General features: G+C 39.5%; 1 protein-coding gene and 3 long non-coding RNA genes across 8 annotated transcripts; 2 read left to right on the top strand and 2 right to left on the bottom strand.

Moving 5' to 3' along the window:
- Nucleotides 1–1,024: 1,024 nt before the first annotated feature.
- Nucleotides 1,025–6,698, top strand: LOC144093198 (uncharacterized). Its single transcript, XR_013306222.1, has 3 exons — nt 1,025–1,162; nt 1,249–1,323; nt 5,965–6,698. It is a non-coding gene; the product is annotated as an uncharacterized LOC144093198 (long non-coding RNA).
- A 2,309-nt stretch (nt 6,699–9,007) lies between these two features.
- LOC144092829 (uncharacterized) lies at nt 9,008–11,533 on the top strand. 5 transcript variants are annotated; one of them, XR_013306152.1, is made up of 5 exons: nt 9,008–9,172; nt 9,367–9,452; nt 10,968–11,093; nt 11,156–11,273; nt 11,337–11,533. It is a non-coding gene; the product is annotated as an uncharacterized LOC144092829 (long non-coding RNA). The 5 variants fall into 5 exon arrangements; XR_013306153.1 differs by lacking the exon at nt 11,156–11,273; XR_013306154.1 differs by lacking the exons at nt 10,968–11,093; nt 11,156–11,273.
- Nucleotides 11,529–14,579, bottom strand: LOC144092830 (uncharacterized). Its single transcript, XR_013306156.1, has 4 exons — nt 14,534–14,579; nt 13,119–13,192; nt 12,876–13,022; nt 11,529–11,631 (listed from the first exon to the last, which is right to left on the bottom strand). It is a non-coding gene; the product is annotated as an uncharacterized LOC144092830 (long non-coding RNA).
- Nucleotides 14,580–16,220: 1,641 nt separating this feature from the next.
- Nucleotides 16,221–23,013, bottom strand: LOC144093139 (alpha-1,6-mannosylglycoprotein 6-beta-N-acetylglucosaminyltransferase B-like). The gene is made up of 17 exons (XM_077626456.1): nt 22,988–23,013; nt 22,397–22,515; nt 22,190–22,316; nt 21,976–22,115; nt 20,344–20,408; nt 20,044–20,217; nt 19,792–19,959; nt 19,518–19,687; nt 19,304–19,435; nt 18,856–18,989; nt 18,036–18,154; nt 17,792–17,947; nt 17,579–17,725; nt 17,395–17,511; nt 17,125–17,199; nt 16,649–16,809; nt 16,221–16,428 (listed from the first exon to the last, which is right to left on the bottom strand). The coding sequence occupies exons 1-17, from the start codon at nt 23,011–23,013 to the stop codon at nt 16,221–16,223; spliced, it is 2,238 nt and encodes a 745-aa protein (XP_077482582.1).
- Between the last annotated feature and the right edge of the window lie 707 nt (nt 23,014–23,720).

Raw genomic sequence — 23,720 nt, 5'->3', positions numbered from 1 at the left:
AAGTTTATAATATACTTCTCTCACCTTTTCAGTTAACAAATTGCTCATAGCTTCCAAGCAAAACAAAACAAATCCAAAATAATGGTGGTGTTTACACATGTACCTCACAGTTGTAAGTATTTGGCTAAAAAAAACACTACTATGTTAGACAGGAAAGTTCCATTTCTTTTAGCTAGTAATTGATCATTCATGTTTACAGTGTTTCCAAAATTTAAAATGAATCAGGTTCAATTGACAAGGGCAATTCTCCATAGATTGAAAGTTGTACCTGTCAGATTTACAGCCCACAGCTTTAGACGAGGCTTCTAATGCGGCTCTGGAGAGGAAGTCTCCTTAGAGTTGTGGTCCCAGGTCATGGTTCTGGGTCCCAGCTGTGGGCGCTTTGATGGTCGGTTAAGTTCTTATGTTTAAAAAAAAAAAAACTTAGGCCAAAGGTGCAAGGCTGCATATGTGTGAGGAAAGTGGGGGACTAAGTGCGAGCCAAATTGCCACACGGAGATCTGGCGATGTGGTCGGTGCAAGCGAGGCCTGATACGGGGAGGGTGGAGGTCAATGAGAAGCAAATGTCATCCCACTGTGACGCTGGTCTCTGCAGAACACTTGACGTGACCCAGAACACATCAACCTTAATAACCATCATCCATCTGAAAAAGTAATACAAGCCTTAAAAGGAGCATCCCATCCCACTATTGTCCCTGTAATGATATCCTATTGTTGACAATGAGCGACCTAGTCTGCTGTGACCCGCTCTTGGTTTTCAAAAACGGCCCAGAAGTAGACGGGTGGTCCTAATGAAAACCACTTTTTCAGGATAGAGAAACGTAAGGATGGATTTTTTTCCCTCAGATGTGTGAAAGCCGAGAGTTTGAGGATAGACAACCAGATGAGTAGGGGGGGGGGGGCTCAGTTAAAAAGTGCATTTGAATGCCTTTTAACGAATTGTCTACCATAGTTTGTGATAGACATCTGATTTATTTAAAATGAGAGCGCCTGATTTCCTCATTCTCAAATTCTTCCCAGTCGCTGCCTACGTGTCCATTATCGTCACAAAAGTATGTGGAAGCCTGTTCAGTCCCGTGCCCGGACGTTTGGTCGCCAGACGTTTGGTCGCGGACTTTTGGTCGCCAGTCCACTGCCATCCATTTGCAGAAACATTCAGATTGTAAGCCGACAGCTGATTCAGACTCTCACCAACTTCTGTCCCCTTTCAAATAATTAATTCTTTGTTTTTTGTTTTTGAATCCATAGAAAAGCCTGTGTTTGCAACACACCATGTTTTCTGACCATACTCTTAATATTCCACAATGCACTGTGCCAGAAAAGGTTAGTGGATACTTATTAAAGTAGTAAAGAAATGCGCTTACATTAGTCTATATTGTGTAATTTTGAAAACACTTTGCAATCCCTAAAAAAAGTTATTTATGGAATGTCGAATGAGAATTTGAACTTTTAATTTAGACTTTTTCAACTATTATCTTGGAATTTCTCTGTGCCACTTCCGAATCGATTTTCTATTCCAGTCCAGACCATTTTTATTTGTTTCATCCTCTGTTACTTCCTGAAAATGATTGGGGAGAACAAAATGGAATGGTGGTGTCAAAAAAGAAGGAATGGTGCCTTGGGATTGGCGAGGAGACACAAGAGACGGGGAAAAAGGGATGCAGATGGAGCCAAGGAGTGCATCCATGCAGGGTGGATTAAAAGCACATGGGCTCGCCGGAGGTGAGGACACCACCGCAACACATGCGAGGAACAAATGCCGTCACTTGGCCCCCACCAGGACCACACGCCGCACGCTTGTTTCTACACGTTGTTCGCCAACGCTAGTCTAACAGCATTTTATGGCTCATCTTGTAATGGTAGAAAAATATCATCCTATTTTAGGGTTCACATCTGACTGGACAGAATTACTTTTCAAATCAATGACTCCCAAAAAATAGGGGTTCTGAAATATTACATTTTGCAACTGTTTCTGATTTCCAACCCATGGACGGAGAGTTAGCTGGGGGATCGAGGGCCAAGGGGGGGACGAGACAACCGTGCTATGGGAAAGTGTTTTGGGGAAAGCAAATTAAGGGGAAGAAAGGCCGGACACAAAGGCCTTTGAAAGAGGCAGACAGCTCCCTTGACGCGCGCCTTAAAAGAGATGCTGCGGCTCATGCCAAGATGGGGAAACAACTAAGGAAAGGGAGAGTGGGAGACAAGAAGGAAGCATGGAAGGAAGGAGGGAAAGAAAGGAAAGTTAGGATTTTACAGCAGGGAAAGTCCTTGAATGTGATGGGAGGCAGAATCCGCCATATTTTGTCTTTTTGCCTGGACTCCATATTTGCTATATACGATCAGTTCAATGTGAAATGAATACATATTATTATATTAAATATGAAACTATAGTAAGTCATCACATGCTTTGAAAACAACAGACATACAGTAGATCAAAGTACTTTTAGTGGTTAAGGCATCTAAACCATTCATTTGACCTTTAATGTGCAGTCAGTCATTCTTTCTTTGATGCTATTTTTTCTAATTACTTAGGCCAAAAATGTCTCAACTAACAAGATCAAAAGTTTACATTGTATTCTCCTGATGTGGTGCGTACTCCCCAGGTAGTGCCCATTTGTAATGGTAGACTGGTATGATAATTAGCCATGGTTAGATAGTAAAACCTTGATGTGGTGTTTCAATTAGTAAGAAATGGGCGAGTGTGTGGTTGAATTTGTTTTTATTAGTTCATATTGTGAAGGGGAAATGTGGAACACCATATGAAGTGTTAACTCTTTGGGGTGTCGAAACCTTTTCTCCGAGAGTCACTTTAAAAAAAATCAAAGTATCACAGGGCCAAACACTCCTGTTCAAAATGGAATGGACGTATATTGCCGTCAGTGGCAATTAGACATGATGACTTAATAGCAGTTTTCAAAGTTGAAATTGATTTGATTTCTATAACTTAATATAAAGATAATGCCAAATATACATACTCATATTTACACTCCTGAAAACATTCTACACAGTTTTCTATTTTTTTTTTTTTACATGTTGTCACGTTCTGACCCCTCAGCTAATGTAGAGTTGCTATTGGCTTAATTCTTGTGTAGGCCTTATTCAATGCTATTTTTATCATTTTATGCGGGCCCCGAAAAAAAATACTGTGTAGTGGGTCATAGTTGGCCATAGTGTCCATAGTTTGGATACCCATGATTTAAATCTCTACACAAATAGCACCCCACCACCCACCCTCCACCCCCTCCATTTTGTTCTTCTGTATCCGTCCCGCTACTCCATGAAATCGATTTCAGGTCCCTTTTCTCCAAGCAGAGAGCAAGACTGTTTTTTTTGCCATGTTTGGATTTGCCCTGCACCTCCAACCTCTCAGCCTTCTGTCCCATAATCCTTCAGTGCTGTATTTGAGTCATCTTTTCCTTCTTTGTCATACTGTTCCAAATGGCTCCCACTTTCGATATTAAATCAATCGAAGATTATTTTAATTTTACTACTTAATTGATCATTCAGTAAGTCATGCATTTTATTGTCACAGTCTCTTTGATGAAGTCTTTGACAAATACAAATCCCATGGAACAGATATGGTTCCTCTCTGATGTTTTATGAGGCCCACTTGTCATGTTTTGTTGGGGTTTGGTGGCTGGGTGTTTTTTCCTTGTGTGTTCTGTCCACGTGATTGTATATGAGTTTCATCTGCTGTGTCCTTTCTGGCTCTCCTTGCCTTGCGTGACACAGGTGTCCGTTATTGTCATGAACTCCTGTCTGTGTATCTAAACCCCGTGTTTGTATGTTTGTATGGGTCGGCGTGGAAATGTTTTCTGTCTTCGTCAAACTCTGTCCAAAAGCCTGTCTCTTGCTTTTAACCTTGACCCTACCTGGGGATTACTAGAAGTCCTACGTCCAAACATCCCGAGCCTAGTCAATGATGTAATCGGCAACCATTCAAATTAAAATCGCACGTGTACCTAAAGTGGCGACGCTCTTTTCCGAAGCACCCGTTGGCGTCTGTGGGAACTGATTAACTCGTTGAAGTCTCAGAAAGGTTCTATTGAGGGGGACGGCGAGTCGTTAAAGTGGGATGTCATAAAAGTCTAGATGACAGATTCCAGATTCTTAGCGGCCGAAGAAGAATTTTCCAGATTTGACAAAGTTGCGGAAAAGCACGAGAACCGTCATTGTAAATTAGAATCAGGGAGGGAATGAGCTTTGATGCTTTCCATATGATGGATTGAGGATTGCAAATGGGGTTAACAGATTGGATTGCCTAGTGAATGATCATGTTTCGCTTCCATTGACGTCGCTAGACGTCCAATCCAATCAATTAGGAGTGGCTGACAGTGAAAAATGCTCCAAATTCAGTTAGGGCCTCAAAGGGTGCCCACAAAGTCATAAAACAGATGTTTTGTCATTATTAGTTGTCGACAGAAGCTCATCGAGAAGTGTGCTCGTTCAATCTTATTTGATTTCAAATCCCCAAATTGCCCTCAAGTGACACAAGCTGAGAGCAAGATAGGCACAGCACAGCTTCTGTCGCTGTCGTTGCTCCAGGTGATTCCTGCCGCTCGTGCTTAAGCCGCACTGACAAGGCTTTTCATCGTCTGTGGAGGCGGGAATGATGGAGGACTATTGGGAATGGAGAAAGAGAGGCAGGGGGGGGGGGCACCTTTCCTCTTCTCCTTACTTAGCGGCGCTGCGTTCTCGTGGCCTCGGCGGCCGGCTTTGTTGGTAATCACCAAGTGGTGAGTGATGGTGTGGGGGGGCGGTGGTTTTAGGTCGGACGGGCTCGGAATGTTCCCAGGTGAGAATGCGTGAGAAGGCAACAGGGAAGAAAAGAAAGGGAACCAATGGTCTCACCGCAGGTGCAATGGGATAAATATTTCCCCAAATGTTCAGAACGGGATGAACATTGTGAAGTTGCGCATGAAATTTGAGGTGAAACAAGAATTCGATAGTGAAGTCATATCCCTATGATGTCACTTCATGGCTCAAATGAGACACAAGACTTTTTTTTTTAGCCCATCCTTATCGTGGACGTGGATCTCCCCTTCCGCTCTTCTGGGACCTTCTCCCACGCCCTCTTCATTCTCGACGCACCTGTGCCTTCAATGGCAGCTCCCTCATATCTTTCTGCAGAGATACCAGCATCACAAACATCTCTCTCACACACACACACACACATTCTTTGGCTTTCCAGCTGCCCGCACCGCACCTGGAACACCAGCTGTCATCAACGTCGTGGCAACCGTCCGACAGCTGTCCGTGTTTTTGGCAAGCGTCTGACTCGTCGTCTTCCACGTTAATATTTTGTCTAGTGACAAATATTGGCGAATTGGATGGGCAAATATTTCATCTGTTAAGTTGAACTGTGGAATTTTTGCACGTCACTCAACTGCACAGATTTTCCAGAGTTTACCGTATACAAGCAGTCTGGATTTTGATTTGCTTGAAAGGAACAAAGGAATGAAGAGGCCGAGAAGCTCTAGTGATTTTTTTGTGTGTTGTGGGGATGTGTTTATTGACAAGGAAAAAAAGGAAGGGAACAAAGTTGAAACAAAGGAAGGAATGAAGGAAGGAAAGTAGGGTGGAAGCGTTAATGTAAAGATGATAGAAAGGAAGAAGAAAAGGAAGGAAATAATGATATATTTTTTAAAGAAGGGAGAAAGATTGATAGCAGGAAGGAAAGAAGGGAAGGAAGAATGAAAAAAGAGAAGGAAGAAAGGCTGGTTGGAAACAAAAAAAGGAAAGAAAGAAGATATGTAAAAAGAAAGCCACAAGGGAAGGTATGCACATAGGGAGTAGGAATGAAAATTAAGTTGGAATAAGAGAAAGAAAAAAAACAGGAAGAGAGTTTTGTGACCGCCTTTTTTGAGCCTGGGCAAAAATGTCAAATGTTAAACATTAAATAGTAGCTCAACTTAATGTCTTGCTGTTTGTTTTCTTCTTTCATTTCAACCTTCCCTTTTGGAGCGGAAGCACGTGTCCAGAAGGCCTTGAAATCCAAATCAAAGACGGCGTCAGAAGTTATGTGGCGGACCACCTTCCGAGCAACAACTTTTTCCTTCAGTTTGTCATCCAACTCTGAGGGGCTTTCACAGCATGTCAAAGTGACATTGCTGTTAATTGCTCGGCTAATGAAATACATTGCGTGCGTCTCCGTGCGCGTGTAATAAAATCCACATGAAGAAAAACGCTTGTGACCACCCAGATGAAAACACGGGGCTGTGTTATTCTGTCTTAATACCACAAAAAAGACCTCATTCTCTATTTTTTTTAAGGTCGACATCGGGCACAGGGGGGGGCACAAGACTTTTAAAGACCCCTGCACGGGCGCATTTAATGACATCAGAGGATGTGGTGGCGCTTAAAAACAGTTTCATATCTTTGAATACATCTGTGTGTGTGTGTTGCACACAGGCACGGTATGGCATATGTGCCGGCGCGGCGGCGGCACCTCTTGAATAGATGTGACATCAAAAGGTGGGCTTTTTGCAGCCGCGGCACCCCACCGCCTCCCCATTGGCACTCCTCACTTTAAATCCCGCCCCAAACGGAGCTATTTATGGGACAATAAGAGTGGATTTATGGGCCTGCAGAAAATGAAGGCAGTTTAGAGGTGTGGGATGAAAAATGACAAAAGCTTTTTGGGGGAGGTGACTTGGAAACTTGCTAGCTGGGTTTCCTCACAACATCAGTTTAGAGGTCAGTGGGGTCAAAAGTAGGAGACCCTGGGACGCACTATTTTATATATATATATATATATATATATATATATATATATATATATATATATATATATATATATATATATATATATATAATATTTCAGCATGGAATATGTTTCCAAAATATGCATTCATTCGTTCATTTTAAGTAACGCTTATCCCCAGATATGATATATGATGATTCCACATTTTTGTACCAATATTATTATATATTCAAAGGGAAATATCAGTTATTTTGAAAGTGTTTCTCAATATACATGAAATAATCAAGGTGTTTTAAAAATCAATTCTGCAATATATGGCAATATTTTGTTGCACAATTTGCATATCATATCATATTGCTACCACAGATCTGTTAACTTTTTTACAGTTTGCTTTTGTAGTGGAACAAACATTTTTTTCTAAACAAGTACCCATAAATGATAAGATAGTTAAGTTAAAAATAATCCATTACTAGTCTAAATTACTGGTGTCAAATTCATGTTCATTTCTAGAGGACAGTTTGATGTTTATAATTTAATGTCTTTACTCATTTCTGTTTGGGGTAATCTCTTGCATTGATTCTAACCCTTTTTCTTTCTCCCGGGTGACATTTTAAATATCTGTCCTTAATTTGCAAATTGTTAACTTTCTTTGCATTCATTTTTGCCAAACCACAAATCAAATGTATCAAAGAAGGAACCCTTCTTTCTTCCACCCATTTATTTTCTGGCACTAGTACACTAGCTGTTGCAATAACGTCCTCTAGTGCTTCAAATATTCACTGCAGGACCATTTGAACTTCTTTTTGCCTTTATGTACTCAGCCCCAGTCGAGCCATATATGATAAATAAGACCTTTTTGCAGTGGGGGTCCGTGCATTTTCTCGTAGCGCCTTCAACGTATCAATCCAACCCTCAAAAACTATTTTATGGCTATAAAACCTCTACTGCAGCTACAGCTGCGACATATAAAAAATCATCAATAACAACTTCATACAATTGAAATATTATTTAGGAATATAGCCATATTTTACTCACCCCCCCAATCCATCCTCCTTCTTTTCATGTGTCATTTTCCTGTGTCATTTTCCTGTGTCATTTTCCTGTGTCATTTTCCTGTGTCATTTTCCTGTGTCATTTTCCTGTGGCCAATTTGTGGCCTAGAGGTTTGTTCACTGGACTGCCATGTGGGAGGCTGGGGTTCGAATCCCAGTTGGGAAACATTTTCCTTTAGTTGTTTCTATATATTTGTAGTCAAGACCTTCCAATAATGACAAAGTAAAGTGTGGCCGATTCGTGGCGTAGATGTTTGTTCACCTGACTGTCATGTGGGCAACTGGAGTTCAAATCCTGCTCTCGTTTGACTGATCACTACACTATGTAGTTCACTAAATGGGTAATCCTTTTTTCATTAAAATAAAGACTTAGTCATTTTTTTCAGCAAAACAATTTATTTCCGGTCAGCCAAAGGCTAACTGGCGACACCAGGACGTGAACCCTCGCCTCCCACATGGCAGGCAGGTGACTGACCCACTACACTAGAGGTCTTCAAACTGGTCATGAAGGTCCGCTGTGGGTGCAGGTTTTTGTTCCAACCGATCCAACACAAACAGTTTAACCAATGAGGTTTTCTGCTGAAAAATGAAGCACCTGACTGCAATCCACTAATTGCACTTCTAGAATACCAGTTTGGTGGAAAGGTTTCCTCTTACCGGTTGGAACGAAAACCTGCACCCACTGCGGCCCTTTCTGGAATAGTTTGGGGACCATTGCACTACATCATGAGGTGGCCCACCTATACATGGTCATTTGGTGCTTTTATTTAAGGAAAGACTGAATGACTTAGTCTTTTTTAATGGCAAAATGGTTCATCATCCACCGAGATTCGAACTCTGCCTGCCCGCACGGCAGTCAGGTGAACGAACCTCTACACCACAAATTGGCCACACTTTACTTTGTCATTATTAGAATGTCTCCAAATAAAAAACAAACACTAAAGTGCATGTCATCACAATGTTCATAATGTGCAATATTGTATTATATATTTACACTATTTACAGCTCCCCCCACTAACTAATGCACGTTATGATGAAAACAATGTGTTTTTTTTAAGTATGAATGCCCAATCAACACGTATTTACAGCCCCGCCCCCGCCCCACCCACTGATTAATGCATGTTATTATGAAAACAATGTATTTTTTTTAAGAATTAAAGTCCAACCAAAAAGCATTTACAGCCCTCCCCCACACACACACTAATGCACGTTATTATGAAAACAATTGATATTATTTGTGTGTCTATTTTTAATGGGCGTGGCCGAGGTCAGAGTTCAAATAGTCGACGTCAAACGCCAAAATGGCTAATGCCAGGAGGCAGGAGGCAGGACGGGCGTGCACTGCAGAGCAGCTCAACAGTGACGATTTGCCGAAGAAAGCCTGACAAACTTCTCACAGGACGATGCAGCACATTCGGTACGTTGTCATTTGGGGATTTCGAAGCCCCAGTTCTCGTCTTAAGAGTGATAAGAGCATGATTCGTTGACGTGATGTAGCCCCATGTGTGTGCAGACAGCAAAATGTTTGCAAACAAATTGGCTACATTGCGTTACCGATCGCTCTTTGATCGCTCTCTGTTTAAAAGGAAATCATTCCATTGTGTGTTTCAGTCCCTCAACGAGCACAGACTGCTGGGAAACATCAAGAATGTGGACAAAACGACCAGAAAGGGGCATCTTGTCGACGCCATAACAAAGTGAGTCATTTTTAAATAGTTCTGATTTTCTCTATCCGTGTAATATTTAAACGTCAGCGTTCAGTATTCAAGGCTTTGCGCAATTGGCTCGTGTTTCATCATGATACATTAGACTTTTGAATGAAAATACTAACTAGCTTGGTGTTTTTTTAATAGCAAAAACCTGTGGATAAGTCACCCACACAAATGCCATTAGTGGACGTGTAAGGAATAAACAGTAATCCCTCGATTATCGTGGTTAATGTAGACCAGACATGGCTGCGATAAATGAAAAAATGTAAAGTAGGGTCATCCTTATTGAATTTAAGTGGCAAGTGTAGGAGTAGCTTCCGCTTGTGAGTTTCACATCTTTCTGAACTTACATATAATAATCGAACATAGGCTTTCATCATCATTGACTTGACAAAAGCCTAATTGTCATCATACCCAGATAACTGTGTATGATGAAATTGGTAATTGGTACAAAAAATTCTGCCATGTAGTGGAACTGTGCACTCAAATAGATTATATACCTTTACCCCGTTAACTTTCTTAAAGACCTCAGGGCTTGGACCATTTCATTTTTAGTTTTAACAAAACCTAAGACATTTATTCAACAATAGTGCAGGTGTCATTTTTGACTCATTTAAGCATTTTTTCCTTGGCATAAGAAGAGAAAAACAGAAGCTTTTTGGATATTTATTTTTTTAAGAATGAATGGATTTGAAATAATTGACTGAAAAACTCAAGGCAGAAGTAGGATTTATTTTATTTATTATTTTCATGTAATTTGTACCTTGTGGGCCCCTGTCCAGTGTTTTCTATATTTCCCACCACATCAAGATCCTGATTATTTGTTTGTGGAGGAAAACATGAAAAATAGACTGGATAGGGGTGTTTAAAGACAGATCCTTTTTTTAGTCTTTCTGCAGCAGACAAAAAGAAAACAGACCATCAAGAGTATGTCTGATATTGCCTGAATAATGGGTACCCTTTTAGCTTTTTTTCTATAAAACAATAAATGTAGGAGTTTTTTTTAGTTAAATTTGACTTAATTAGGCCCTAGTCTGTATTTCTTTTTTTGTAACTTAATCTATTGTGCCTTGACCCCATTTTGTTTTCCAGAGTTCCACCTGAGGGGGACAAGGTTTCCTGCCGATGTACAGATGGGCGTTATGTGAGAACCAGTCTGAGTTTTTTCAAAATAAAAGGTAAGACCTTGTGAATGTTTTTTTACTTAACTTGATGTATTGACCCCTTTTGTTTTCCAGAATTCCACCCAAGGGGGGGACAAGGTTTCCTGCCTATGTACATAAGCAGGAAACCTTGTCCCCCCCTTGGGTGGAATTCTGGAAAACAAAAAAGGGGTCAATACATAAAGTTAAGTAAAAAACATTCGCAAGGTCTTACCTTTTATTTTGAAAAACGCATAGATTGGTTCTCGCGTAACGCCTCAGCCTATGCCAAAATAAAAGGTAAGACCTTGCGAATGTTTTTTACTTAACTTTATGTATTGACCCCTTTTTTGTTTTCCAGAATTCCACCCAAGGGGGGGGGGGACAAGGTTTCCTGCCTATGTACAGATAGGCTGAGGCACCCCCCTTCATTTCTCGGTGCTGGGTGTTATGCGAGAACCAATCTATGCGTTTTTCAAAATAAAAGGTAAGACCTTGTGAATGGTTTTCTACTTAACTTTATGTATTGACCCCTTTTTTGTTTTCCAGAATTCCACCCAAGGGTGGACCAGGTTTCCTGCCTATGTACAGATAGGCTGAGGCACCCTCATTTTTCGGTGCTGGGTGTCACGTGAGAACCAATCTATGCGTTTTTTCAAAATAAAAGGTAAGACCTTGCGAATGGTTTTTTACTTAACTTTGTGTATTGACCCCCTTTTTTTATTTTCAGAAATTCACCTGGTGCCCAGGGGAGTGTCTTCGTCCATTTGAAAATGGATGAAGGCAAAACTGAATTTTTTAAAATGCTGGATGGCCTGCGCGAACCTATCAGTGGGTTTTTTCAAAATAAAAGAACTTGCAAAGTATATGGGTGTTTTGCCAGAACCTATCTCCAAACTCTTTCAAAATAAAAGATCTTGCAAAGTATATATGTCTTTTTATTAACAGTCAAACATTTTAACTCTTGCTCTTAAGAGTTGCCATCATATGGAAGTGTTGATTGGTTTGGCCAGTCTTTTCTCCACCTGCAGATGAAGACAACATGGTTATAGATTAACAAAAAAAACACTTAGAAGAAAAACTTAAGAAAAAAAACTGGGGGAGTAAACAGATTAGAAGAAAATGGGGAGTAAATACTTAGGAAAAAAAATCTGGTGGAATAAACACTTAGAAAATAAAATTGGGGGAAAAAATGGGTCTATACACTTAGAAAATAAAATTAGGAAAAAAAAGCTGGGGGTATATACACTTAGAAAATAAAATTAGAAAAAAAAAGCTGGGGGTATATACACTTGGAAAATAAAATTAGAAAAAAAAAGCTGGGGGTATATACACTTAGAAAATAAAATTAGAAAAAAAAAGCTGGGGGTATATACACTTGGAAAATAAAATTAGAAAAAAAAAGCTGGGGGTATATACACTTGGAAAATAAAATTAGAAAAAAAAAGCTGGGGGTATATACACTTAGAAAATAAAATTAGAAAAAAAAAGCTGGGGGTATATACACTTAGAAAATAAAATTAGAAAAAAAAAGCTGGGGGTATATACACTTAGAAAATAAAATTAGAAAAAAAAAGCTGGGGGTATATACACTTGGAAAATAAAATTAGAAAATAAATTTGGGGGAAAAACGGGTATATAAAATTAGAAAATAAAATTGGGGGGGGGGAAATGGGGGTATATACACTCAAAATAAAATTAGGGGAAAAATGGGGGGAAATAAACAATTAGAAAATAAAATTGGGGGAAAAAACTGGGGTATACACACTTAGAAAATAAAATTAGAAAAAAAAGCTGGGGGTATATACACTTAGAAAATAAAATTGGGGAGAAAAAAAGGGTCTATACACTTGGAAAATGAAATTAAAATAAATTTGGGGGAAAACGGGTATATACAATTGGAAAATAAAATTGGGGGGGGAAATGGGGGTATATACACCGGAAAATAAAATTAGAAAAAAAGTGGGGGGAAATAAACAATTAGAAAATAAAATTGGGGGAAAAAACTGGGGTATATACACTTAGAAAATAAAATTAGAAAAAAAAAGCTGGGGGTATATACAATTGGAAAATAAAAATGGGGGTATATACACTTAGAAAATAAAATTGGGGAGAAAAAAATGGGGGTATATACACTTAGAAAATAAAATGGGGAATAAACACTCAGAAAATAAAATTAAGGAATAAACAGAAAATAAAATTAGAAAAAAATACTGGGGGAATAGATACTTAAAATTCCTGCTCTAACATTAACTGAGATCCTTCTTACCTTAAAGATTTAGTCAAAGAGCTGTGGAAATGAATGGCCAGTGAAACATCACCATGATGATTTAGGCTTTTATTTAATTTGGATTTTCAGGAGTACAGAGACACCATATGATTCAAGTGGCCAACTTGAGAGGAAGATCTGTCAGGCCTGTTGCATGCAAAAAAAAAGCAAATGTTAGAATATATAGAATGGAGATTCAACTTGGGGGGCGGGGGGGGGGGGGGGGTTAGGGGGTAGTTTTACCTTGATCTGGCACAGGCTCCACTTCTATAACCTCAAGAGTGCTCTAGGCATGCTAAAAGAGCTGCATCTTGGTGCTAAATGGAAAATTTGCACACAAAAAAAGCATAAGTTAGCATATATAGAGCATGGAGATTCAACAGATAGGCTTAGTTGTTTTTTGGGGAAAGTAGTTTCATCTTGATGCTAAACAGGGAAAACTTGATTTAACCAAGGTATTTGGGGGTTGCCAAACAATTACGGGTTAGAGAAATCTTACAAGAAATTTAATAAACGATCAAGATAAAGAATGAAAATTAGTTCGCAAATGCCAAGTGCTATTTTTCCTTTTCCAGACAAGGCGATTAAATATACAGACTGACGTTAACAGCTAGGACAAGGGTGTCAAACTCGGGTTGGCTCGCGGGTCGCAATAACGTCAACTCGATTTCACGTGGGCCGGACCATTTTTGAAATAATATTTTGATATTTTTTCTATTTATATTGGATTTAAAAAAACTATCAAAAGCCCTAAATATTCAGTGTTTATAGCTCTAAAAAAATGTTTGTTTGAGCTTTTTTTTTCTTCATGAGGGAAAATATCTTATAATAATTTGTTTTTCATTTCAAAAGGAAACAAAATATTTTTGGGAATATGTACAATATTAGAGTGGAAAATAAAATATATTTATTTTTAGATTTTACTAAATGCTTTTTGAACAAAAAACACAAAAAAGGAAAAAAATGGATTAAAAACTACAATTATTGATTTAAAAAGGGGAAAATGAGGAAATATAATATACATGTATAATCTTCATTTGAATTTGATCCTAACAGAAAGTCGGCACTCATGATTTACTTTCTCGGGCCGCACAAAATGACGCGGCGGGCCAGATTTGGCCCCCGGGCCGCCGCTTTGACACCAGTGAGCTGGGAGAAAGTTGGCTTAGTAGTTTTGTATACGGCGATTAAATATTCAGACTGACGTTAACAGCTAGGATAAAGTTGACTTAACAGTTTTGTATAAGTGATTTCTTTTGTAAAAACAGAACAATTACAAATCGGCAACGGGTGTTTAGCACTCGTAATGAAAACTATCATTACATCCAACAAACACTACAGGAACTAACTCGTGCCTTTGGATGTCATTCTAGAGTGAGCATTTACCCAGCAAACTGTCGGTTGATGACTCGGCGTTGTTTGATTAAATTTAAAGTCTTGCCACACGACTCAATAATGGAGAGAAAACGGACAACATACTTTTTAAGTCAAATCGTGACACTAACGCTAAGCGCAAACTTAAATTGTCGACGGTGTGCTAAACCTGGTATAAAGCTAAGATATTTCTTGGCGTTTTGGGCTCAATTGATTGCTGAAAAATCTCCCGATTGCTTGATAAAAACGCATTTAGGCCAGTGAATTGTTGCTCTATTCCTCACCTGGTTGGCGTGCTTGTCGAACGGCAGCGTGGCAAAAGCCTTCCAACAGGAAGGGTTACTGCGCATGCGCTTAAATAACTCTGTTACGTCGACAATAGGCGTAACCACGCCCACGTTGTAGAATATAGTCGTGAGTTTTGTGGTCTTGATGCTAAAAAAACAGTACGTATTTGTTTGTTTTTTCTATGCATTTTGGAGCCTATCCTTTCTGGTTTACCTTTGAATTACTATGTTGAATTAAAACGAGGAAATCATTATGATGAATAATTAGGAAAGTAGAAGATTAAGTCAAAAGGAAAAGATAAAATCATAATAACCCCCAAAATTTAAAGCAAAAGCCAAACATCAGTAGGAATTCCAAAAGAACAAAAATCTCACAAATCAGTAAAAGTGTTAGGGGAAGAATTGTTTAAAATCCAAAAATAAAATTGAAAATAATTTAGAATACCATAGTGTAAACATTCTATTAAATAAAAAAAAGTCAATAGATAAATTAAAACAAAATTGAAAACCTTATTGCTTAATAAAATCTTTAATAAAAGCATGGAATGTGAAAATATTTAAAAGCCTTAGTGTAACAGAAACAAGTGTTTTGATCTTATGTGTATGGTTAGATGAGAGTCCATAGTGGCTTTAGTATATTTTATTCTTTTAGTGATGTAATAATGTACTTGTCAGTCAGCTCAATAAAAAAATGATGTTGCAGTTCTAATTGCAGGTTCTTCATTTTTCTTGGCCGTGTGGTAACTTTGCCACCACATTCCAGTTGCTGGAGGTAAAGGCAACACTTCAAGATTTCCTCTCTTATGTAAAATCTGTATTCTTGAACCACGAGCGGAACGTGAAAATTCCGCGGCGTCAGCTTGTGACCCCAGTTGGTGTTTCCTTTTCGGGTCGCTCCATCAATCATCTCTTGTTTTCACAGCGTCTAATGGTTATTTTAACACAGAAGAAGTGGCCTCCATTCAAGCAGGTACTTGGAATACAAGCATTGCTATGAGTGCCCTCCATTCAAGTAAAAGGAGAACATTGTTTGCGGTAAATGTTTGAAAAAAAATCCCTATTTTTTACATTCTATCAAACTATTTCATGAAGAAATGAGTATTTATTTATTAGAGAAATACTTTAACTCTATTAAGAACCCTCGGAAAAAAACTAGAATGTTAAATCTTGAATTTTCTTTTAATACTAATTTCTCACCCAATGGTATGTGTAATCAAACTCAAGTTGTAAAATACAATATCAGTACATTTTATTCAACCCATTTTGGGCGGAAAATCAAATAATGTAAAAACCTATTTTAAAAAATGGATATAGCAAATATTCTGTGGGTCAGCTTAAACAAAGATAAGACAGTCAGGAAGTGGCGCTTTATATGACAATATAATCACACTCATATGGCAGTGACCACCCAAAGGCACCCAGAGGTTATTCGTGATTCACTGCGATAATGAGCCTCATCACTTATGCTGTCACGGTATCTCCTGAGAGGCCCAGTCGCCCCATCATTTGCAGCCCACCAGGAATCAGGGAACTGTAAAAATGTGGCCTGTATGATCGATTCCTTCTCGTGCGGGTTCTCGAAGCCCCAAAAATTAGATTCAAATTTCAGTGTAAATGCCATCAAAATATATTTACTATTATTTTTGTATTTGCATTGCATCATTTAATAGCCTACAAGGCTGGCCTACAAGTCTGAAATGTAATCAGGAATGAGCGCCAGCTGTCCAGGTTGATAAGTTCTGCACGGGCAAAGACGACGATAAGAAGGGTCCGAACCGGCACAGCTGAAGAGTAACGGTTCCTCCTGCAGGCGACAATGTCGACCCCACGGAGTGTAAGCGGGGAAGATGTGGTTGACTCCCTGGGCCATGTTGGAGCAGCCAATTCCAAACCTGCAAGGTTGAAAAGAATAGAGCTGATTGGAGGATAAGCGGATTGGAAAATGGATGAATGCTCGAGTTTCTATGATTTTATGCTTTAAAAATGAGTCTGTGTATTGAAATTCATTAAGACAAATGATATTTTCCCCTTGTCTACCCTCTTTTTTCCCCTTTTCCATCTAGGGAAACTGATTTAACAACGGTACATGTTCACGCGGGTTTCACATCTCACCTGGCGAACACGTCAGGGTCATTGAGGCCTTGAAACTGCGAGGGTTCGCACACCAGTGAGGCTCGTGCACACACACTTACGCACGACTGACCGAGAGGACCCAAGTGAACCCTGAGCGCACGTTCTGGCAACCACGTGGTGATTGACGGAGTGCAGAAACTCTGGAGGGAGCAGGTTTGCAAAGATCACATTGGGTTATTAATGGTATGTAAACATTCAGATGAAATTTGTTTTTTTGTGTGAATGCAGGAAATCGGTTAATTGAGGAGAATTGGACTGATCTGTTGACTGAGTCAAACCTTACCAGTGTGTTTTGATTGAAATGACTTAGGTTTTCACATGGCCTACTTCAGGTAAGTTGAAGAGCAGAAATTTGTTTATAGAAAGAATAATAATTGTGCAAAAGTACTGCTTCACTCCCTAAGTAGAAATTAACTACAGAAGTGTAGAAAGGGGAGCATGGGAGTAGTATTTACCTGATGTGTGATATAATGATGGACCCGTTGCAGCATTCCTTCACAAGAGAATTCTTGAGGAGTTAGAGGCTTCACCTTCACAAAAACAACAATAATATTTCAGTACTTTTTTGGCCACTAAATTGCAAGTTCTACTTCTCATGCGCTGTGCTGCATCTTTTGGATGAATTTCAATATATTGGTTCCACTGATTACTATTGATGCATACTATCTCATGTCTCATTTTTCATAAGATCCCACTCAAGTGTACGCCAGTGCATTCAACATAACCTGGCTACGAAGAATCTCTCGGACTGCTTGCCGAACTTCTGTCTCATTGGTGGCATCCACAGTCCACACATGAGGTCTGCCAATGAATTGCTCCGCGTACGGGTGCTGAGAGGAAATCTGGGATCCAATGGAAGTCTTTATTATGAAACCAAAAACAATTTGCACTGTGTACTACTCTGTGTACCTTTCTCGTTGTGGGTTTGCCTTTGTAGAAGTCGTTCTTTTCTGAGGAGTGAGGCGGGTTGAACCGCGGTTGGAGAAAGACGCAGCCCAGTGCTATGGCCTCCATAGGGGCAGGACCCTCGTAGGGGAAACCAAGACCGACAAAAATCTGTATGTAAGTCAATTTACAGATTTTACATTAAGATAAGTGGTTTATGGATAAGTGGTCTCTGACCTTGGCTTTGCGTAGGAGTCTCAGAAAGTGCGGCTGAGAGAGCAGGCCGTGGTTTCTTACAAAGTTGGGTAAGGTGGAGGCGTGTCCCGGGGGCTGGTAGACTGTGGCGTGGGTTTCCATCACTTCACTGATCACCTTTATATAATTTAAAAGTCCCTAAAATATTGATCAGGGTAAAAGTCATTTCCTTGAGTACAAAAGTAGAAATAAAACACCGTTTCTATGTTAATATTGATAACATTACCTGCCACATGTACTCCTGCTTCCCATAGATGACGGCAATATTCTCCTTTGTGTTGATATCTTTTGGCCTTACTGCATCCTCACTTACAAACCCCAGGAAGGAGTTATCAGGTGTATGCGCTACATACAATAACACACATACTGTATTTTTTTCAATGATTACACTAAAATAACAGTAAGATTTCCAAATAACTCAACAACTTGAATTCATTTGACATGAACATTCTTTCATTCAACTGCTTATCCTCACAAGGGTTGCGGGGGGTGCTGGAGTCTGAATAAGTGGCCAGCCAATCGCAGTTAACATGAACAAATACAATCATTTTAAAAGAGAAAACAGCAGAACAATTGAGAAGGCTCGCCTGTCCCCCTCCAACAGTGTGAGAGATGATTATTTACCCAACAAATGCAGGAATCTGTCAACATAAGCCTAGGTGACATTCTAGTTTAAAAATCCCCCCTTCCCCATCAAGCCACTTCTCACTATTTCCTTCCCCCAACAGGACAAATAAACACGTTCCACGCTGAGGGATGACCATCGTTTCTCATCTCGACGCATCCAGCTCTTCTCCATCCTTCAGCAGGACGGCAAAGGTGACAAGGAGAGGTGTTGGGATGAAAGGTCTGTCTAGACTGCAACTTAGTTTAACCTTGACTATTAATCTTCACCATGAGAATACTTCAGAGTATGTGAGGAATCATTATACAAGTCATGTTTCTAAAATGGAACGTTATGGGGTATTTATTTTTCTAGGCCTCTGTTATTCCAAGTCTTTGGATGGAAATGACTGAAAAGTACTTATCAAACAAAACACACTTACGGAACATGGTCATGTACTGCAGAGGTTGGAGTCCCCAGCTGCCCCATAGTGTTTTAAAACCATGAGTGTGTGCATAACTGGCCAAATTAAAGGCTGGTTCGGTGCCAAAAGAGTCCAGGATTCGGAAGCGACACCTGTCGGAAATGTATGTTAAAATAAAAAAATAAAAATGATAGACGGTTGTGATGATAAACCTACTACTACATATAGTCTTTGTACATTTACATCCCAGTGATTTTTCTAGAGGCAACCAGTCAGTTGAAATTTTAATTAAGGTTTGTTTTGTTGTTGTTGGGCGTGTGTACACCATACTTCAAATTATTAAAATACAATAAAATGTTTAAATGCAGTACTTATTGTTTAGACAAATTGATGCAATCTTAAATTTGGATAACATTCATTTGCAATGATAATGTTACCAATTACATCAACATCGATTTAGTCTCACTTGTAATGATGGAAAGCAAGTCCCATGGCCCCTTGTAGATGAGCAAGCCCATGATAGTCAGTATAGATGAGGTCAAAGGTCAAGGGCGCCTTGATCGGACAGCTCCCTTGTCCCGGAGCAGCACTGATCAGTCTGGACCATTCATGTCAACTATTTAGAATTATTTTCAAATTTCACATTGGGGTATCTACACTAAAATGTGTTTTTTCCCCACCTGTGGAGCTGATGCTGTGAGGTAGTAAGGATCACATTGTGCCCCAGTATGGTCAAACAGGCACTAAGGTCTGTCCACTGAACCAGTTCTCCAAGAGGACCCCCTTTTTCCACCGTAGCTTCAAAATGTTGGCCTGCATCTCCAGCAAAAGCACCAGGGTAAAGTAAAACCTGTTCAGAAGATATAATGTGTCAAATTCGTCGAAAACCACAAAATACTCTCAAATAGGCAGAGGAATAATATTGAAATAAAGTAACAAGAAGCGAGTTGTAACCCTTATTATTGATGAATGTGTTTTGTTCTTTTGCTGCCTCATTATGAGAGCAGCTTTTAACCAGCACTCGGACATCATTTTAACTCTGGAGCGCATAAATTTGACTGCCGGTCCACTGCTGTTGTTGATGACTTCGTAAAGTGAACTCGTGGTGGTACGTATCTCTGCCTGTGTGAAATGTAACAAATTGATGAAAGTATGCAAGTGACTGAAATCTCCCAACTCTCTATTATGTTGGGATTTGACATGTACCTTCTTCATGTAGGGCTGATCCCTCTGATGCCAAGGAGGAGTAGAGTAATTCCGGCCAGGTTGAGGCGGGCAGAAATTCTCTATTTGGCTGAGGTAAGTCAGAATGGAACAAACTGTACCATCCACACCATAAAAGGCATAGCAGGGGTCAGACTTCCATTTCGCCTGCAGGAACTTTAAAATAAACGAATGATAAATCCATGTGACCGTACATCTATGAATGAATCAAATCATAATAAAGCAGTTTTACGGTAAAAAATCACCAGCTAAACATAATGTGTATTGTATGAGGTGCCTAACCTCTACTTTCTCTGCACACACTGGATATGCAACATCCACAGGCACCGTACAGCTCTCCTTTAGCCCTGATTACATATCAGAAGAAGAAAAAATAAAATAATTTGTATTTCAAAGGCCAAAAGGCAAAGAATATGATTTATTGATTGATTCAACTTAATTTCTGGACATTGGCCTTTCCTTGGGTACACCTGCACAATCTAAAATGGGAATTTGGCATGTAAAATGCAACATAAAAACGTTAGACTAGAGCACATGTGTCAAAGTGGCGGCCCGGGGGCCAAATCTGGCCCGCCGCATCATTTTGTGTGGCCCGGGAAAGTAAATTATGAGTGCTGACTTTCTGTTTTAGGATCAAATTAAAATGAAGAGTATAGATGTATATTACATTTCCTGATTTTCCCCCTTTTAAATCAATAATTGTAATTTTGTAATCATTTTTTTCTGTTTTTAGTTCAAAAATCATTTTGTAAAATCTAAAAATATAAAAAAAGCTAAAATAAACATCGTTTTAGATCTATATAAAACTGAATATTCAGGGATTTTAATCCAGTTCTTTTAATCCATTTATTTAAAAAAATCTAAATATTATATCTAAAATGGTCCGGCCCACGTGACATCAAGTTGACGTTAAAGGGACCTGCAAACCAACCCGAGTCTGACACCCTTGGACTAGAGGCACTGTGCAAACTTATACATACATAATAAGGCCCCCCAATGTCCATCCCACCCACATACATACTTGACCCACCTGCCTCCAACCAGTCTCTTTTTACAATGCCAAAATAAGCACACCTATACTCTGCAAAACAACCCTATAAAACGAAAAAGGGAATAAGAAAAACAACGGGAATAGCATGCACAAAAAACAGCAAGAGGATTGAAGTAAAGGTGAACAAAGTTCTCAAAATTCAAAAGTGTGTGTAGACAAGTTTTATGAAAAGGCTTCTAAGTCAGACTTAGTGGAGCAGAGGAAGTGTGTGTTTTTGTAGGGGTGGCAGACTTGTCAAGTGTGCGTGTGGCCTTGCTTTCCTGAATTGTTCAAATAACAGATTGCCCCCGAATACCCCTTTATCCAACGTATACATAAAGCATGCCAGCTCTAGCGTGCGTAACCTAATTCTAACCTGACACCTCTCCGGTGGGTCGTGGATCTTGTTAAAGGTCTATTCAAAGGACGCCATTCCCCATAAGCACCTACACGCATTGCCCTTCAACCAGAATCCCCTTCCATTCACATCCATTATCATAGCTTGTTAATTTGTCCCTGCGGTTAACCTCACTCGCTTTGAACTGAGCATTTGGCTAAAAGTGACATACTGCAGGGCAACCACAGAGGTGCTTGTAGTTTTCCAATTAGTCAATTATGACTACAAACCAGAACCTCTGGTTTTAGCTGGAGTTGCATTTAGGAGGTCAAATGGTGGTAAACACAGCTTAATTAAGCATGACCTTTATGTCAGCAACCTGTTTTACAGTCGGGGGAATATCCATATACGCCCTTTGAAATAAATAATTTCAACATTTTAACTCATTGGCTGGCATTTAAATAGAATTGTCTAACTGTATTGGTATCTGGAAGCCTACCAAAGTTCTTTTATGAGTTATCAAATGGCCAATCTTTTTATCCAATACCTGTTATTTTTCCATGATTGTCATGTGTTGACGGGGTGTGAGGCAGGTAATGATAATGATTAAATTGGTCTAGCTTCTGGGTAACCCGTTTCAGCTCCCTCTCCACCAAGTGGGCCAAGCTTTGCTGATCCTGTCGAAAGCTGGGAAAGCAACATATGTATAAGAGCACAAATCAGTAATATTAGTCCATTAAATAATAATCTCAGTGGCATACCTCTGAAGAAGTGAATTGAGGTACTCTGAGGTCATCTTATCTTCACGCTCTCTGCTCAGTTGCTGCACCTGAGCACTAAGAGCTTCTAGACGAAGGGTCAGCCTACGAAAACCCAGACTTGGCTGACCTGAAAATCACACATCCCATCACATGTGCAGTAGAGTGTCACATAACTGTGATCGTCACACACTCATCACACATTTGTACCCGCATCTTCAGCCCGAGATCCACCAGCATTGTCATCCATGGACATTTCCAATGGCACCCAAAGACTTTGCAGCAGCAGTGTACAAGCAGACAGACCCAGGCAGATCACCAGGCAACCACTAGAGGATGCAAAAGACAGAGAAATAGACAATTTAAATCTTTTGGCCTAGTTCTCGTACACCACTCATATTTCAAATCGTATTTCCCCATTGCAATGAATAGAAATAGAATTATTTCATTCAAGCCCTTAAAAAATATCAATGTTTTGTGAGTGAAATTACATGGTAGTAAGACCCATCACAGATTGAACCCTCGATCTCAAAACTTTTTTACAGAGAACGTATGTGATTTGCTATATGTCTACTTTTGTTGCTGCACCATTTCTATTCAAATATCCCAAAACAGTTCTAACTGTTAATGGCTATAATTTAGATTGTGAAAAAAAATTGAGAAATGACAACAATGAAAGGATTAGGGTATAGTTTGAAATGAATCAGGTCAAATAACCATAATAGTCATTAACCTACACAAGAGGAATAAAGCTAAATCTGTTGCTTTGAAAATCTGTGACAATTAATCTGATGATTTTACCTGCGAGGTCTCAGTGCAACACGCATGACTTCTTTTTTTTTTTACGCTGCTGCAACTGTCAGCTGTCACTGTCAAAAACAAGATTGAATCCAACAGTAAAACATGATGGGCAATCATTACAAACTTTAAAAAAAAAAAAAAAATCATCTCAAATTGGAACGGAATCATATATTCATATAAGGCAGAAAAAAACACCACGGATGGACAAAACAGTGGTCTTTTGTCTTTGCATAAGCTCCAGTAAATTAATATAATGCTAAAGCCATTGTGGTGCCACCATTGTGGGATGCACATTATATAGATGTCAACAGTTTTGTCACAATAGACAAGGCACATGTACACTCCTCACCTCCTGAGATCTTCTTACCCGCTGCCAGACTTCCATCAAGTCTGTTTGCAAAACAAAACAGTCTTTGAAAAAAAAGTACTAAGAAGAAATGAAGTTTAGGCTAAAAACTCCCTTTTTTGTCTGCGTTCGCTCTCTTTGCATCCTTCTTTGGCTGCGCCCTTTCTCAGTCTCACGATCCATGGGTGGACATCCCATGGTTGCCAGGGTAACCCGACTCCCCTTTTTGAGGAAAACAATACCCACTGTGGCACTAAGGCCATTCACAGATACAATAGAACCCACGCTGTAGGGTGACAGCGATTCTTTTAGGGCTACCAGGCGCACTTGAGTCTGGGCTATGAATTGTTACCCACGGAGCTTTTTTAAATTGCACTATTAGTGCAT

Source organism: Stigmatopora argus, chromosome 18 (genome assembly GCF_051989625.1).
Source record: "Stigmatopora argus isolate UIUO_Sarg chromosome 18, RoL_Sarg_1.0, whole genome shotgun sequence".
Taxonomy (NCBI): domain Eukaryota; kingdom Metazoa; phylum Chordata; class Actinopteri; order Syngnathiformes; family Syngnathidae; genus Stigmatopora; species Stigmatopora argus.
The sequence above is the reverse complement of the archived record's forward strand: the minus strand, read 5'-3'. Positions and strand labels throughout refer to the sequence as shown.